Here is a 16,367-nt window from a genome sequence, read left to right as displayed (position 1 = left end):
TTGCCACAACCTCCAATCAATTCAGGATCCTCACAAATGGGAGAAAACTGCATTTTATTTGTGTAATTAAATCCAAAGATTCAGGGATTATTATGATAATCACAAACTTCTGTGTAAGGGGATGTGCCAATGAGCCTCATTGAATGGAACTGCAGCAATTAGCACAGCTAACTTCATGAAGGGCAGTCTTTAAATAAATTAACCCCTCTTCACATGAAATAAATTCTTTCTCACTGAAAATGACGGATACAGATAATTTTCGATCCTATAAACTTGGCAGCTTATTCCTAGTTTCTCCTTTAACCACACGTTTAACGAATGAATTAATACAAAAAAGACAACTAAAATGCCAGAATTTTCAAAAGAATTGCTGTATTGCTGTTACAATATTTTGAATCACCATTTTTAGTACTGAATAGTTCGGGATGTTGATGCATCAACATCCCGAAGCCACTTCTAACTTAAAATTACATCCAAATAATTACAGCGAGAAAGAGTACATACCTCACAGTTTTTCGTAGGGGTGAAATGTTTTCTTCTTATCGCCCAAATGTTCTTCTTCTTCAACTCGTGGTTTCCTATTATTTTTTTATTGCCTAAATCGAAAGATTATTACTCCTGGAGTACGTATTTCACGCTTTTAGATTTTTAAATGACGATATCTATTTTTCGCGATTAAATGAAAAGTGAAAATTTTCAAGCGCGCCAAAACGCGATGCGTAAGTATGAATGCCGGGAAATCTCTCCGTACAACGTATTTCTGGTTCCCGCTGCCGCCCTGTGAGGTGACCTTGAGGCAAGGCTTAGCACTGATACGACAGAGGCTGCTAGCGGGTAGCTGAGTACCCTGCTGGCTGGTAGCGCTTGGCTTAAATAAGGATTATTAATACCTTATCAAACAAAGAAAACTTTCCGACCTTAGCCAGTTTTAATATGTGATTATTGAGACATGTTTCCCTGAGCTCTGCGCCTCATGCATGCATTGGTAACCTCAGACGATGTATAACTCCTATCTTCTCATTTAGAAACTAGGTCCCTGTGACATCACGTGGAGCGGCATCGCATGGGCACCAATCTGGCCCTTTTCAAATGAGGATAAAAATGGACCATTGCCGTTCGTCTAAACCGGTATTTCTAAAACCAAATAATTTGTATATTATGAATACACTAATGGTGGGTAACGAATCGCAATCAATGTCTTTCGTTTTCTTTGATGAAGGAAACTACCCTATTGTTACAAAAGTGATATTCAGCGTAACAATCGCTACAAAGGCATCAGGCCGTTTGCTCATGAATCAGTGTGTAAGGATGTTCATTTGAATGTTCTGAAATTAAATAAACACATCCCGAACGCATCAGGCATAAGGCCCTGAAGGTGTGATTTAAGAGGATTTCCTGGGGTCCAGGTGAGACCTCAGGAAAACTCTGATTGGTCATCTGTGGTCACTGTTCAATCTCTTGTGGTCACGAAATCCTCGGTGTGGATGTTTCCTGATGTTTGCCATAAAGGATCAAAGGAGAAATTGAGTGAGAGGGGGGAGTGAGAAATAAGTGGTTGAGGAAGGGTGGAATTCAAGGAATTCACCCCTCATCTCCACCTTATTCTTTCAAACGGGAGCAATATCCATGTGCTGATTTTCCTGAGGAATAACAGTGACCCACAGGAAGCCAGCCCTCTCAGTACCAGCTCTTCCCCACATAGCATCAAATACCTCCAAGACATCCCATTAGACATTATGATCCCATATGCCTGTATACTTCTGAAGGAAGTGCCTCACACATGTGACAGGAAAAATATTCATTTGCCTAAATTTGTCTATCATTCCCTTCATTTGTCTGGCCACATCTGTGACCATGTGGTCAGTACTCGATAAGTATGTACGCCTCTGAGACGTCTACATGCATATGAGATCATAATGTCTCGTGAGATGCCTCGAAGATGTTTGATGCTAAGTGGGTCTGAGTCCAACACCATCTGGCAGGAATTAAGCACACCTCAAACTGAAACCAGATAATATGTGTACCGCTTAAACCCTTGTGTCATCCCTGTCCTACCATTCTCCAACCAATCTCTACCACCCCTTTCTTTCAGGCTTCCCCATATGCTCACTTGTCATTTCACTTGATGAAGCTATGTATAAGCAAATCACATCAAATCCTATATGAAATGGGAGTCACCAAAATTTTCCAATAATTTTTAGTCAATTTATGAGCTTAAGGTTCCTCACCTTGTCTGACAGGACTTCTGGTGGCCAAGCCTCACCAGGTAATTTGGTGGTTACAGGTTTCAATCCTGTCTGGCTGATCAGCCAGGGTACAAATGTTTGTGACAGTTCACCTCAATTTTTGTTAAAGAGCCATGATTTTACAAGGTTAAGAAAGCCATTAATGTATTTTAGTAAAAAATTCTTCATTAACTACAAAATGTGAAGGCACTTAATTATAGCTGGATTTAGGAGGGGGCACGTGCCCTCCCCCCCCCCCCCCCAGATGATTAAAAATAGACAAGATTTTTAATACAAATGCTAATAAATTTTATATTTTAATATAAAAGTTATTAATAATTACATATTAATAAGTTTTATATCAAAATTAAGAGTGTATACATCTATTTTGAAGAGTTATTGTTGCATATAGTTTTTAATCCCAAACATGGGAAGACCGTTTGCCTGTCACACCCTGGTGCCCCCTCCAGAAAAAATCTAGATCTACCCTTGCACATAATCAGCAAACCTTCCAAATGTTCTTTGAAATATTATATGTATCAGCAGAAAGCATCTATGGGACCGTTAATCTAGAGAGTTGGTGCAAAATTTGTCTTTAGGCATAAAATGCAATTGCCCCGGGAGAATGTTTTAAGAATTACAAATTGGGTTCATATAATCTTAGGTATATAGGCTTAGCAAATGTAAGGTGTTAGGCAGGGGTGCCGGCATATAAAAAATATTGCCGGGGGTCTTGCCCTCGGGAATTATAAAAATAGTGAGTTTAAATTTTTTTTTAAGAATTTTAGAAGAGTCATGTGATCAACATTAGAACCCTTAAAACTTAACTCTCGAAAACTGGAGACTTCAGGGAAAATCAGCAAGCCTGACAAATTTTTTCCTCAACCCCACGACAAATTTTTGAGAGGGCTTGTGCCCCCTCAGACCCATGGAGTCGTCGCCACTGGTGTTAGGGTTATGTAAAAGATACAACACTAAATATCATTTATTTCAGGTTAACAGGAGGAACATGAAGCAGTTTCATCAAAATGTTTAGGAATAACAGCCGCTTTTATTTTATTTGGTTGTATTTTCTTGGCCGTGAACATATCAAAAAGCCAATTTTTTATCTAAATTATTCAGAATACATGGTCTTATCCAAAATAAAGTATAAATCTTGATTCCTGCCAACATTCATTCTTTTGTAATAAATCCTTCATGACTGTACAAAGAAATGCATTTGTATCCTTACTGATGCTGTGCACAGTCAGCATTGAAATTACATGATTCATGGGAAAATTTTGCATCACTTTTTTAATATCACAGTTTTGTTTGATGATGAAATCAGTACCTGTTATTGGGGTAGCTTGTGTTGGAATTGTAGTAATGGTAGTAACCACCTGAAGAATGAGAATTCATGCCTACACTAAAATCTTGATAAAGGTGACTATCAGATGATGACATTCCAGTTTGTTCAGCTCTTCTAGAAATTCCAAATTGTGAACAGATACCCTGGTTTTCATCACAAGATCCATATGATAGCACAGTAGAGTTCACTAATTTTTCAGATTTATCTATCACTGATTGATTATGTGTTGGCATCATATCTGGTATTGTGCTGTCTGTGTCCATGCAACTCTGGAAGTAAGTAGAATAATAAAATAAAGCATCTATTAATTAAATAGAAATTACAAGTATAACAAGCTTCAAAATTTCAGCTGCCCAAATGTGACAATGCTTAGATCATCCCCTGGTAAAATTCTGCTCTGTTACTATCAGAGGCTGACTTATAGCACTTATTTGCAGTAGCCAGTTTTCAGATGCCATGATTAATTTTCAAACACGTGAATTATGGCCATTTTTGGGGAGACAGTCCATTTTCACTGCAGCCCCTTGATGGTCCCCCTCCCCTTTTATATGCCATCACTCTCAAAGAATTTTAAGTTGAAATAAATGTGTTGATTACATTTCCAGATAGCAAATACTGTTTTTCCTCTCTCATTGATAGAAGAGAAGTCTTTCATTGTTGGAGCTGAAGACATTGCAACTCGGACTTGGTAATCATCATTTATGAATGCTCCAGACATATTCTCCAAAAAATGAAATCAGTCACATCCATGATCCACACTCCCATATTGAAAACCAACATGTTGAAAGAACTTCACTCTATTAAGAAAATTGCAGTAAACAATGGCCAATCACAATGATTAGTGGATGAGATTCAAAACTCATTAACGACTGTATCAGTGGACAAAGAGTGGAGATATCGTCCCACCCCTTAATTTCTGGAAAATTTGAAAAGAATGTAATTTTTATGATGGCTAACTATCAAAAGTTTTTATGTACATATTTCACCAGCTTAGAAAATTATGTCTAAAAATAATTTATGAATATCTAAAAGCTACTTGTCCATGCATGCCAGACCCCAGATGCAAAATCTCAGTGCCCCCCAGATAAGACCTTGATCCGCCGCTCTCACTGACCACCTGTATTCCTCATGCTCCTCCTTCCTCCACTTTCGTCCTTGCTCATCGAGCCTCTCCCCCTCCCTGCTTTGAGTGACACCTACCCAAACATCAAGCCCAACCACCACCTAACACTGGTTTCCCCTTAAAACCACTCAGCCCCCCAGCTTCCCTTCCCGTAACAACAAAGCCCTGCATGAAACAAGTGACTTTATATGCAGTCACGAGCATGGGTGCAAATTTATGAACACCATTTTTTCATGGCAAATTTCATCCTTGGTGTTCAGTAACAATACTAATAAAGGCTAATGTTGAAATAGCCAAGTTGAAATTTCTTCACCTGCTACTGTATTTTCCCTATTGAAATTTGTCATTTTTGTCTGCCATAGAAGGTGACTCAGGGTAGGTTTAGCCCTCCTTAGTCTGGGCATAGCAAATACATAATTGAAAGCTCACCTAAAAAATGCCATGGCAGCTACCTATTCAAAATTCTTGATAAGCCAAATTATCTTGATGAACTAAGATAGAGCTTTAATAGAGTGAGTTATATTGACTTCATAATTTTCTCGCAGCCTTATTAGCATAAAATTACCAACACACTCTGAAATTCTGGTGCACATGGATTAGAGAATTCACTGTCGATTGAACAAACTAACTTGAAATGCATTTGGAGATTTAACTATTTACATTCACTCCTTGCCACTCACCTGATTAATACAGTTCTGATATATATAATTCCTTCCTTGATTTTTACATCCAATCCTAAAATCTGTTTCATAGTGCAATGGTCCCTGGAATGTTTCCGTGGCAGTAACAAACTCTCCATGAACAGCTCCTTGATGAGCTAACTCCGAGGCATCTACAAACAGAAGATTGCTAGTAAGTATGTACTGCATTCTAAATGATTATACATAAAAGCTATGAAAAAGGTTACTCAAATACTGCAGGGTCTGAAGGAAGCACTATTTTCAACAACTGGAAAGCAAATAGCAGGTTCAAAATTTACAGATCAAATTTTATAATTCACTCCATACATTCTGATACTTAAAATAAAGTTTGAAATTATCTTTTTAGTGAATGAATTTACCTCTAGGATGACTTTCTTTGAAACCATGGTTTTATCAAACTTAGCCTTTTTGTGCCTAAAATCGACTATTGCTGACAAGGTTTTCCTGAGCAAAAGAATGAGTATCAAGTAGGTACATCAAAATGAGGGGATGGGGAATGACTGTGTCCTAAGTAATAAACATAGGCATGCCTCTTCACCTCACGACCAGCTTGAAGAGGGATTCGACCCACTGTTTGGGACCTCTACTTGACCCTTGGACTTGTTTTCTATAACTTTAGCACAACAAATTTTGCTGTATTGGTAATGTTTTTACAACAAGTACTTTATATATAAATGAAAATATAAAACATGCAATGACCAATTTAGTTTACACTGAGTCTATACAATTTTCAATGGAAATTCTAGCAGAGTTCTATCACAGAACTCAACATAACAGGATGACATATATGTATGTATGTATACATAGTTTTATCACAGGAAATGGAAAAAAAAATTTGATTCTAGCTTCAGGGAAGATAATCTTTTTCTCATTTTACTTATTTTTGCCGTTGGTCATTCCTACTAACGTATTTTCTAAAAAATTATTGCTAAAATTTTAAGAATTAATGTCAGACGAATGTAATTAAAAAAAACAATAGGAAATTCTTCTATAAGATAATGATAATGCTAAAAAGTCATTTAAAATTTAATTGCACAAAACAAAACAAGGGTATCCAATTTAAACTATTATAAAGGTAAGCTAATATAAATGAAATCACTTCAAGAAAATAACATTTACGCTCATAAGAAACAAGATAATGCAAGTTAAAAATACCCATTGAATGTCTGAATATCCTCATTTAATTGTTCAACTGGCAGGACCAAATGAGAAGAATTCAAGTTATTATTATGAAATGTGTTAATTAATGATTAACCCTTTTGCACTGAATGCCGCACATCTGCAGCAAGGATTTTCTTTGCAAAAAAACCAACACCACACATTCACGGCATCAGTTTTCTGATGCAAACAAATGAAAGCCAAATATATTCAGTGCAGGGTGGAGGAAAGTGACCGCCCCAGACATAATGGGCCCATCTACTCGGTCGTCCCTCGAGACCCAACTTAGCATGAGCCCAAGCTCTTCCTCAGCCACTCATATCAACCCTCACCCGTCCTATCTGCATGGTCACCCAATTCTGTTTGCAGTGTTTTTCCAAAAAAAATATTTGTTGCTTATCTCATAAATCTAAAGTTAGAAATGAATTCTACTTTTTTTGCTTATCACATGGAAATTCAGATGGAGTTCTAATGTTAATATCAACGAAAGTTCAGTTCAATTCAAAATTAGTCAATATGGAGTAGAAATTTACTAAATCCGTCAATATGAATGTTAGGACTTCAGTTACAATTTCTTCATGCTCAGAAGAAAACAGGGAATTCATTTTATATATTTAAAAAATGATGGGAGCAACAAATATTTGTTTATATAAAACACTCGGCTGACCGTGGGCTCGCACTGTCTTTTAATCCCTCTATGGTCTCAGACAGCGGCCAAGGAAAGGGATCAGCATCCTGCAGGGATGGGTCCCAACCTTTGGATGGGTGCAAACTTCTGCCTTCTGTCGACGCGAGAGAGCTTTGCACAGGGGAGACCAAAACATTTTCAAGGGACTGGTAACATGGAGGAATATCCCCCCCACGAGGCTCCAGCACAAAAGGGTTAATTTGAAATGAAACAAGAGAGCCTTCCCATATCAATTGCACCTGGAATTTATCGTACAACTGAGACTCAATATCTTAATCTCAGGCTTAATTAGATATTAACCTAGAGGTTTCTGGAACAATGGAGTGACGTAAATAATTCTTGACCAAGGAATTCTTTATCTTGCCCTATCTCCCTTTGCTAGAAGGTAAAAGAATATACCCTGGAGTTCAATAAAATTGTGATCATTTCCAACAGATACTCACTTTCCCAATGTATGTCAAAGTCAGGCTGAGTGTTGAGGTTAGCATTCCGAAGCATTTCTTTGGCTCTATCTTCTAAGTGTAGAATATCAACTAAATGAAATATGCAGTCATCAAACATTAGATGAAGGAGATGAAATGATCCTAGAAAAGAGATATAAAATCATGAACACCTGCTTTTCACAACCATGATCATCCATCAAAATATGCACTCGAAATAGGAGGATAGATATGGATGCTATGGACTCTTTGAGCCAGTGAAGCATGGTGATGCAATAAATGAAAAGGATGTATTTAACCACCGTTTGCGTGCAATTGATACTATCAAAGGTAAAAAAAGATTCAATCTTTGGCTTAACCAGACTGATCACCTAAATGAGAGTGAGGAAATAAAAGTACATTAGTATATAATATAACAACACATATGTACAAAGATTATTCATGTTTTAGTTCCATTGCTAATTTTTTAGAACATAGTCCATAATCAAGATGAAGAATAGAGTTAAAGACAAAGAAATTTTCATAAATTTGACACAGATTCTCACACTGGACATCACATTTAGAGCAAGATGAAGGCGATGCTGAGCATCAATGCTTGTGCTGCAAAGTTGACAATAGATAATCCCTTTTGATTCCATGCCTAATTATTCCATGCAGCATAACATAGCTCACAAAAGCTACCTAGTCCAACACTCAATAGCCTCCATGCAAGTGAGAGGATAGTTGTAAACCTGAGAAAATATGAGAAGCAGCACTAAGTGTGCCTTGTGCAAATAGCTTTGCTGGGGAGAGAAGGAAGAGTGGAGAATTCCAAATCATAAGAGATACAAACAATAGAGCTTGGGTGGTCCCTTAATGACAGTGGTAGATCAAAGGGGGGTGGCCACCCCCAATTATTCAATCTTAATGCTGGCTCTGAAATGAAAGTTTTTCTTTCAACAGCCAAAAAAAGTAATAATTAAATTAACTGTTGGAAATATCTAAAAGCAACTTGTCTATGCATATCTGACCTAAGACGAATTATTTCTGATAGGTATTGGGCTGCAGAAGGTTATGAAACTCCCCCAATCCCAAAACGATGACTTTAGTCCTCCCCTGGTTAATGAATACACAAGTGATACAGTTACCATTAACTACAACAAGCAAGTCCACCCAGAGGGTAAAATTTTCTGCCATTGTGCTAGAATTTTATTACATAAAAGCATTAGCTTATCACAACTGTGCAATTGTGCTCTGCCACTATTACTGCACTAAGGGTAGCACTTAAATTGAAACACCTTAGTACAATTGCTATAGCATGTACATTAATAAGGTAGTCTATTCAGTCTTTTGCAATGAACAGGTACAGTTGAATTAATGGTGCAAAATGGGCCAACCAAGCAGAAGTGAGATCATCAAATGAGAGGAGAGTGAAAAGTTACTCCATGAATTACATAGCATATATGTACTGTAAAGAGCAAATGAAAATTAACCACCCTGTAAAAATCTATGCTACCATTACCTGGCACTGATCGCGGCCTTGAAGGAGTAACCATGTGTTGCCCTTTTGTTTCCTCCCTTTCCCCTAATTATATCATATGTATTTTATGCAGAGCCATTTTAGATAAATGCTACAAGAATGAGTGTAAACTTTGCTTTCCCTGAGAATAATGGTCTGTTGTTTCCTTCCCTGATGCATAGAATTTTCTTCCTTCCAAGCCTCAAGGGCTTCCTATCTCAGGTAGAGTGGTGGACTCCTGTTGGATATTGGGTCCCAGAGCATGTTATTTTAGAAAAATTTCGAACCATTCACCCAGGCTAATGACCAAGAATAGGCAGAGTAAATCACCACCACACGAAGGATCAAGCTGATCAACAAAAGGAAGTGACTCAAAAGGATATGCCAACACAGAGTATTTGACTCCAGCAGCTTTTTCAAAGAACCAAAATTTTTGTATTAAATCAAATTAAACCAAGTAGACACAACTCAGAATAAATATTAAATATGCAGTGCTTCTCATAGAATCACTTTTTATTAGTAGGATTGGTAATGATCGACTCAGTTTTTACTCTTACTTAAACTTGGGCTTACTTAGGCTAGTAGAAAATTTTCTCCTCTTTCTGGAACAAAATTATGCTACATGCCATTCAATTGATTCAATATTTATGGTCATGGGCAAGTGAATAAACTTTGCAGCATTACTAACAGTTGTCTCTCCTTAATTGTATTGTAACCAGGCACAGCATAGAAGAGTGAACACTCTCCATGGAACAATTTCCAAGCATACCATACATTTTTCCATTGGATTTTATCTTCTCAATTCGTTTCTTTCACTCACCGAAACTGGGTGCTGAATGTAGTGTCATATCCCTAATGACCCTGGTCCCAAAGCCAGTCCAAGCCAGAAGAAACTTTCGTGCTAAGTGACGCAAGCATGGTGTGGAGCCACCCATGGTGCTATTTGCTGGGTGGAGGACACATCGGTCAATTATTGACTCTAGCCATTCCACATATGTTTCAATTGCTGCTTGGCCTTCGAGTAACTGCTCAAACTCATGGAACACTGCAGAATAAATCAACCTGAAGCAAGTCTCTCAAAATTTAATTATACCAACGATAGCCATGGTGATAACTTTGTGGTGTCACCAGAACACACAAATTGCACAAAAAATCCAAAGAGAAAAAAGTCATTTGAACTTGGATCTCCCAATTTCTGGTCAAGTGCTTTAATCAGTTAAGCTACCAGGAGGAGAATGACGCCTCAGTAGCTTAACTGGTTAAAGCACTTGACTGGAATAGGGGAGATCCAGGTTTGAATCCCGCTCAAAGCCAATGATTTTTTCTCTTTGGATTTTTCTCAAAATTGATTGTTTTTCACTTTGATTGTTTTGTGCAAAGGTTTGCGAGGTACTCAGGGGTAATTCAACTATATAATATATTTAAGCCAGCCACTACAAGTAGGCAAACATGGAGAAGAAGAGATGCAATGAAATACTTTCTTGAGGACTGAAGTTTTGATATGTACATGTTTTCATCCAGACCACCAACTTGTTTGAATGAGGAGCCATTTTCAAACCATGCATGAATCTTAGGAAAGTAATCCATAGCATTTAATTACATATATAAAAGCTAAGGAATTGACATGGTAAAAATTATGGATAGAGAAAAATACAGGGAGCTAAAACTAAAATTGGATATAAACCACTCAGTCTCCCTTTATATTGGTTAAAAATTGGAAAGTAATATTTTATTGTAACCTATGATGTAGCCTCAAGTGTTTCTTTATCATTCAGAAGTTCAAGATTTCACAAAAAGGACATTTATGATTGAGTAATTGTATTTCTGTATCCCTGTAATTGTAAATTGTATTTCTGGTTCCCACACTAAATGACCTACATATGTTCCAGCATTGAACTCAAAATAGTATTACCTTTTGATAGAGTACAATGGGTTAATATATTTAAGCATGTTTATCATCAACATATCACACCATACCTACCAATCACTCAATGCTGATAGCTAAGCGAATAGATGAGTTATTTCGTTGACGTTAAAAATGAAATGATGGTCAATAATTTTGGTCAACTGCGGGAGGCTAATAACGGTCATTGATTATAATCAATTGATTCTGTTACTCCATTCTCTGTTGATGCTGTTCTGAGTTTTTTTTTCCCTTTTTTGAGTGTCTGAGCCATTAACTCCATTAGCTCCATCAATAGTCCCATACTTATACCTCAATAAAAGGCAAAAAAACTAGGGGAGCATGGGCCTCGAAATTACCTTACAATCATGAGTGACACACATTTTCTGGGATTTTTTAACAGTTACAAACAGGTTATTTGCTCATGCCTTATCTTAGAGTATATTTTTTCTTATTATCCCATAAAATTAACTTGATAACATCTATTTCAGGAATGGTAGGAATAGTAGCATGTCTCTAAAGTTCCTAGCCTTTTTGTTGACACGAGTGGCACCTTCATTGAAAATTCAACTTGTTTATAAAGGCTATTATTTATTTTATTTTCTTATTTCTTATCTTACTTAAGATCCTATCATTTACCTTAATATAATTTCGTTTGATCAAAAGTCTCCAGTAACACCAATGTAGGGAAAATTGTGTCCAATGAAGCTATCTCTCACATATCCCTAGAACATTCACACTGCAGAAACAGACTCTGATTTATTAGCCACTAGGAACACAGAAGGAAAGACCCTAAATTAAATTCAAACTACCATTCCTTCGTGATTATTTACCTGAAATTGTTTATATGCTGCATACTAGTTCAATTGTTGATGAAGAATGGATGGAATCTGAATTTTTCTCCATTCATGACGAGCAGGCAGGAGGAGCAAGTGGCCTTATGCCCATCACCACGTGCCACTACACCTTGCTGCGTCTAGGTTGCAAAGAGTCCCCTACACATGCGCTCTATAGAGTCAATTTGTAGCTTAAGGGTGGCAGATACAACAAAGTGGATGAAATATTTCCCCTAATGATGTGTAACTGAGAAAAATCTGTTAGGAATGACTGTAAAATTAAACATTTTCAGATTTTCTACTCCTCAACCTTAAAAGGTCATATAGCAAGAGTCAAGGGTTGACCTAGAAATAACTGTGTTTTGGGCGATTTTTGAGTTTTTTCAATAACTTTTTTCAATGGTCCAAGTGCTTGAATATAAATCGTTTTTTCCGATCCTCCTTAATGTTAAGGAATTATCTCCGGCCGCCGTGATTCATGGGCGTTGGAATTCTGTCGCAATAAATCCTGCAATTTTCCTTAAAAATGAAGCTTCAAAACAATTGTAGTTGATAACTCGATGGGCTCAGCGGAGCTCGTGTTAACACTTTGCGTGCCACGGACGTAACATTACGTCCTGCTAATCCTTCTGAGGATTTCCATGGACGTTATATTACGTCTTTCCTTTTAATTGGCTTTGTATGCGTGAAGCCGTAATATTTCGCCCGTGGTACTTTTCCAGTTTACTGCTTAGGGGTTCTGTTTTTACAAAAATCAACTGCTCGATGAAAAAAGAGTTCAATTTATGTCTTCAGGACGAAAAGTCCTCTGTAGATACAGGCATCCTCATCTTAGGCCACTAACAATAAGTGTGAAAATTCTTTTGGCCAATGGACCGTTTGTTGATGGTGCATTGACCCATTTTGTCATCCAGGATTTATAATGCTTTGCTTGGAACAATGCGTTTTTATGATTTCCATGCTTTAAATAGTTCAAATTGAGCGTGTTAAAATATTATTATGCATGTTATGGCGGTACATCATATGTTGCAACTTTTTTATTTTTCAAAAACAGTAGGTTTTCAATGTTAAATTATATATTTAAAAATTAAAATAAATGTTATTCAACTCATACATAAAGAAGAGCAAAGTCCAGTTTTATTGAAATGCACATCGATATAAATATATTTTTGATGCTAATGTTTTAAAAAATGTACGAATATAGTAAAAATGGCTGGATTTTTCAGTAGGGCTTTAAATTTAGCAGCCGGCACTCAAAGTGCTAATAGGTAATGTGACCCTGAGATGATGCTAATTCGCAATTCACATATGTGTTACATGGTGCCTACCTCACGGGATAAAATGTAACTGTAAAGTAGTGATACGCCAAGTAGGTCGTTTCAGTAATGTCTATCACCGTTTACCATTCACTTGAATGTGTCGATCGCGGATGAACGATCGTTGGTCACTGCTTATTTCAATGACGACAGGTGTCGGTCACGACCGATATCAATGAAAACCGTTGTCATTCGCTGCCGATATTGTGCAAAAGGCCAAATTACGCGGAATTTTAAAGGTGCTAGAGATTAAAAAGAAATAAAACAATTCTTCATTCTTTTATCACTTTATGGTTTTAATAATCTTTCCTCGGAAGCTATTAGTTGGAAAAACACATATGAACCGATTCTTCGAGTTTGTAGAGCAATTAATTATAGCTGATGGCTACAGTTTAGATGGCTAATATTGGAGACCGAAGTCACTGAATCCAATACTTGGAAAAACCATGATCGTTCAGAGAATGACTGAATGACCGCGAATGACCGACGACAAGTGATGAGTCGGTCGTGAGCGACCGAAATTCGCGATTGAGATATTTTGTGCGATTGCTGAACGGGATCCCTCCGACGACAGACACAGTCTTTCAGGCCGCAAGCGACCGATTTCATCCGTCGATCATCCGTGATCAAGAAAAGGTTTCCAGTCATTTACAATCAAAAACAGTAGGTTCATGAGGTGTCTTTCCAACTAATAAGCTTTCCAGCAGCCATTATTATAACCATAAGATGATCTAAGACTGTAAGAGCTATTTTATTTTTATTCTTCAGTATCTATCAGATCGCTCTAGATCCCAGCATCCCTTAAATTATTGGCACTTTGACAATATCAATCGAAAAAGACATGGTCGTGTTTGATATCGGCTGTGATTGACATAGGTAGTGACCGATACCGGTCGTGGCCTATATTGGTCGCAATTGACCTAGTGACTGACGATCGGCCATTCGCGATTTACTCACTCAAGGGAATAGTGATCAAAATCACTGAAACGACTAACTTGGCCCATTAACGACGGGTGACTTCGGTTCGAATGATCGACGAACGACTTTGGTCACGAACGACCAAATAGATTTTGTCGCTCCCGTTCATCATTTGGTCACACAATAGACCTAGATCGAGAATATATGTCGCTAATTTCCGACCTATTACTAACTGTAAGTCACGAGAAGCGAGACTTGCTTCGTTATGTTACAGGTGAAATGCCATGTTCTCATGCTACAGATGAAGTGTTTTCAAGTTATCACAGCAGGGCTATCTTTCTTTCTGGATGTTTCAATTTTTTCCATTTGGTTCTAGCGATCCCAGCAAGTCGAAAGAGTACTTGTGGCTCATTTTAGCAAGTGAAGATGTTGATTGGTTTCTCATAATCAATATTTCTGAGGATTTCAGCTGTAAAAAGCTCACGAGAGGCACCTCATCTAAGTTACACTTTCATCATCATCATCATCATTATTAGTAACAGCCTTCAATCTTAATATCGGTTTGACGCAGCTCTCCACTCAGTTCTCCTACCTGCTTATCCTTTCGTTCCTAAATTTGGTGACATTTCACAAATGCCGAGAGACGTAATAAAACTACGCAATGGTCCAAATTGATCAGATGACCAATGGTCCCATTGATTATGTACGTGAAAAGATTACATTTTTAATGTTACATACTTATATTAATGAAATCTTAAATATATTACATATTTACATGAACTACCCACTCCAACCACTTCTTTGGTTTGGAGCTGTGGTTGCATTGGCAATGGCATGAATTGAGCAGCGAATAAAAAAAATATATAAATAAATCACGTGCCCTCATGCATTTCAATGATACCAAAAAAGGTGATGCTAAAAATTGCGTCCATCAAGTAAAAGTCACTCTACATTCAGTAAAAATTAAGTAAAATTTAAGTGAAGTAGTGTATTTACATAGTTAAGAGTTAAAGAGTCATAGAAAAATTATTTAACCCATGGCATGCGTTGCATTTGGCCCATGAATGTGAAAGACCACAAAATCCTTGGCTGCAAGCAAATGCATTGCTTGAGGTGCTTCATACAATTAGATCAGAAAAATCACAATGGACTGATGAAAATTTTTAAAGACGGCACAATTGATAAGTCAAAATTTAGAACACCTAATTCCGCATGATATCATTTAACGCAGTAAGAATACTTACAGCCAGTTATTAGTTGAGTAACTATGGAGCCTTCCATATTATCCATTGTGTACATAGTTTGCCTACATATTGCCTGCAAGTCCACTTTCCTCAAGTCAAGAAGCATCTGATTGGTCAAATCTGGGTTGAAAATAACCATTTGAGCTGCTTGACACAGGTGGTGCAATGAAGACTGCCTTTTGAGCATTTTAGAAAAACTATGTGCCACTGTAAGAGATTAAAAAATAAATGAAATAATTACCGAAGGCAAGTGATTCTAGGTGTCTGTCTGTATCAGAAAGATAAAACCGTAAATTTAATTGCTATTGTCGATACTAAATCATTACGAAAAAATCTAAAAGGGAACTTACAGCTCATTTTCATATTTTTCAATGCCGGCGGGAGATCCTCCAGAGCCAAATGCAACCAAACTTCCAGCTCAAGGGCAAACTTTCGAATAACTTGCAAAAGATTATCTGGCAGTGCCTGTAAAATGGAGAAAACGATCATAGTACACCACCAAGCACATTAGAATAAGTCATATCAAAATTAAGAACCGAGCATAAATTAGAATATCGATTTATAAACCGTTACTCTAAACATTATGGCTTACAGGATGAACCAGGAACTCAAATTTGGGGTGGAGAAAAATTATGACACATAATATTAACCCTGAACAGCTGATGCCAGTGAATACGAAACCCTAGGGCGGGCTCGTGGGGTTACTCTCCTGGACCGAAGTCTGAAGCTATAAGCTTATCACCTCTGCACCGCAGAAAGGGGAGGACAAGGCAGGAAAAAAGGAAGGAGGCGCCTCCGCGACAGGAGCCCGACGACGCCTCCTGGGACAGGATAGGGTTGGAAGGGAAGAGGAATCCCGCACTGCCACAGAGGCGGGCGGGTCCTACTACTAGCGAAACAATAATTTAATGTTTCTACAAAAAAGAAAGATTTTCCCATGAGGAAGAAAAATCCTACGATTTTTTGTAG

At 37.5% G+C, this 16,367-nt stretch overlaps 2 protein-coding genes across 2 annotated transcripts in view; both read right to left on the bottom strand.

The window, feature by feature from the left end:
* Positions 1-3,277: 3,277 nt before the first annotated feature.
* LOC124171567 lies at positions 3,278-7,822 on the bottom strand. Its single transcript, XM_046550746.1, has 3 exons — positions 7,687-7,822; positions 5,377-5,528; positions 3,278-3,842 (listed from the first exon to the last, which is right to left on the bottom strand). The coding sequence occupies exons 1-3, from the start codon at positions 7,802-7,804 to the stop codon at positions 3,549-3,551; spliced, it is 564 nt and encodes a 187-aa protein (XP_046406702.1). The 5' UTR covers positions 7,805-7,822; the 3' UTR covers positions 3,278-3,548.
* A 215-nt stretch (positions 7,823-8,037) lies between these two features.
* Positions 8,038-16,367, bottom strand: part of LOC124171201 (transcription factor RFX4-like) — a 52,457-nt gene continuing 44,127 nt past the window's right edge. Inside the window, exons 7-10 of the mRNA XM_046550341.1 lie at positions 15,749-15,863; positions 15,399-15,605; positions 10,002-10,226; positions 8,038-8,054 (exon numbers count right to left, since the gene is read on the bottom strand). Of these exons, the coding sequence (XP_046406297.1) occupies positions 8,038-8,054; positions 10,002-10,226; positions 15,399-15,605; positions 15,749-15,863 (564 nt within the window). The remainder of the gene's footprint in view (positions 8,055-10,001; positions 10,227-15,398; positions 15,606-15,748; positions 15,864-16,367) is intronic.

This window comes from Ischnura elegans, chromosome X (assembly GCF_921293095.1).
Source record: "Ischnura elegans chromosome X, ioIscEleg1.1, whole genome shotgun sequence".
NCBI classification, from domain to species: Eukaryota; Metazoa; Arthropoda; class Insecta; order Odonata; family Coenagrionidae; genus Ischnura; species Ischnura elegans.
This window is presented reverse-complemented; position numbering and strand designations above follow the sequence as displayed.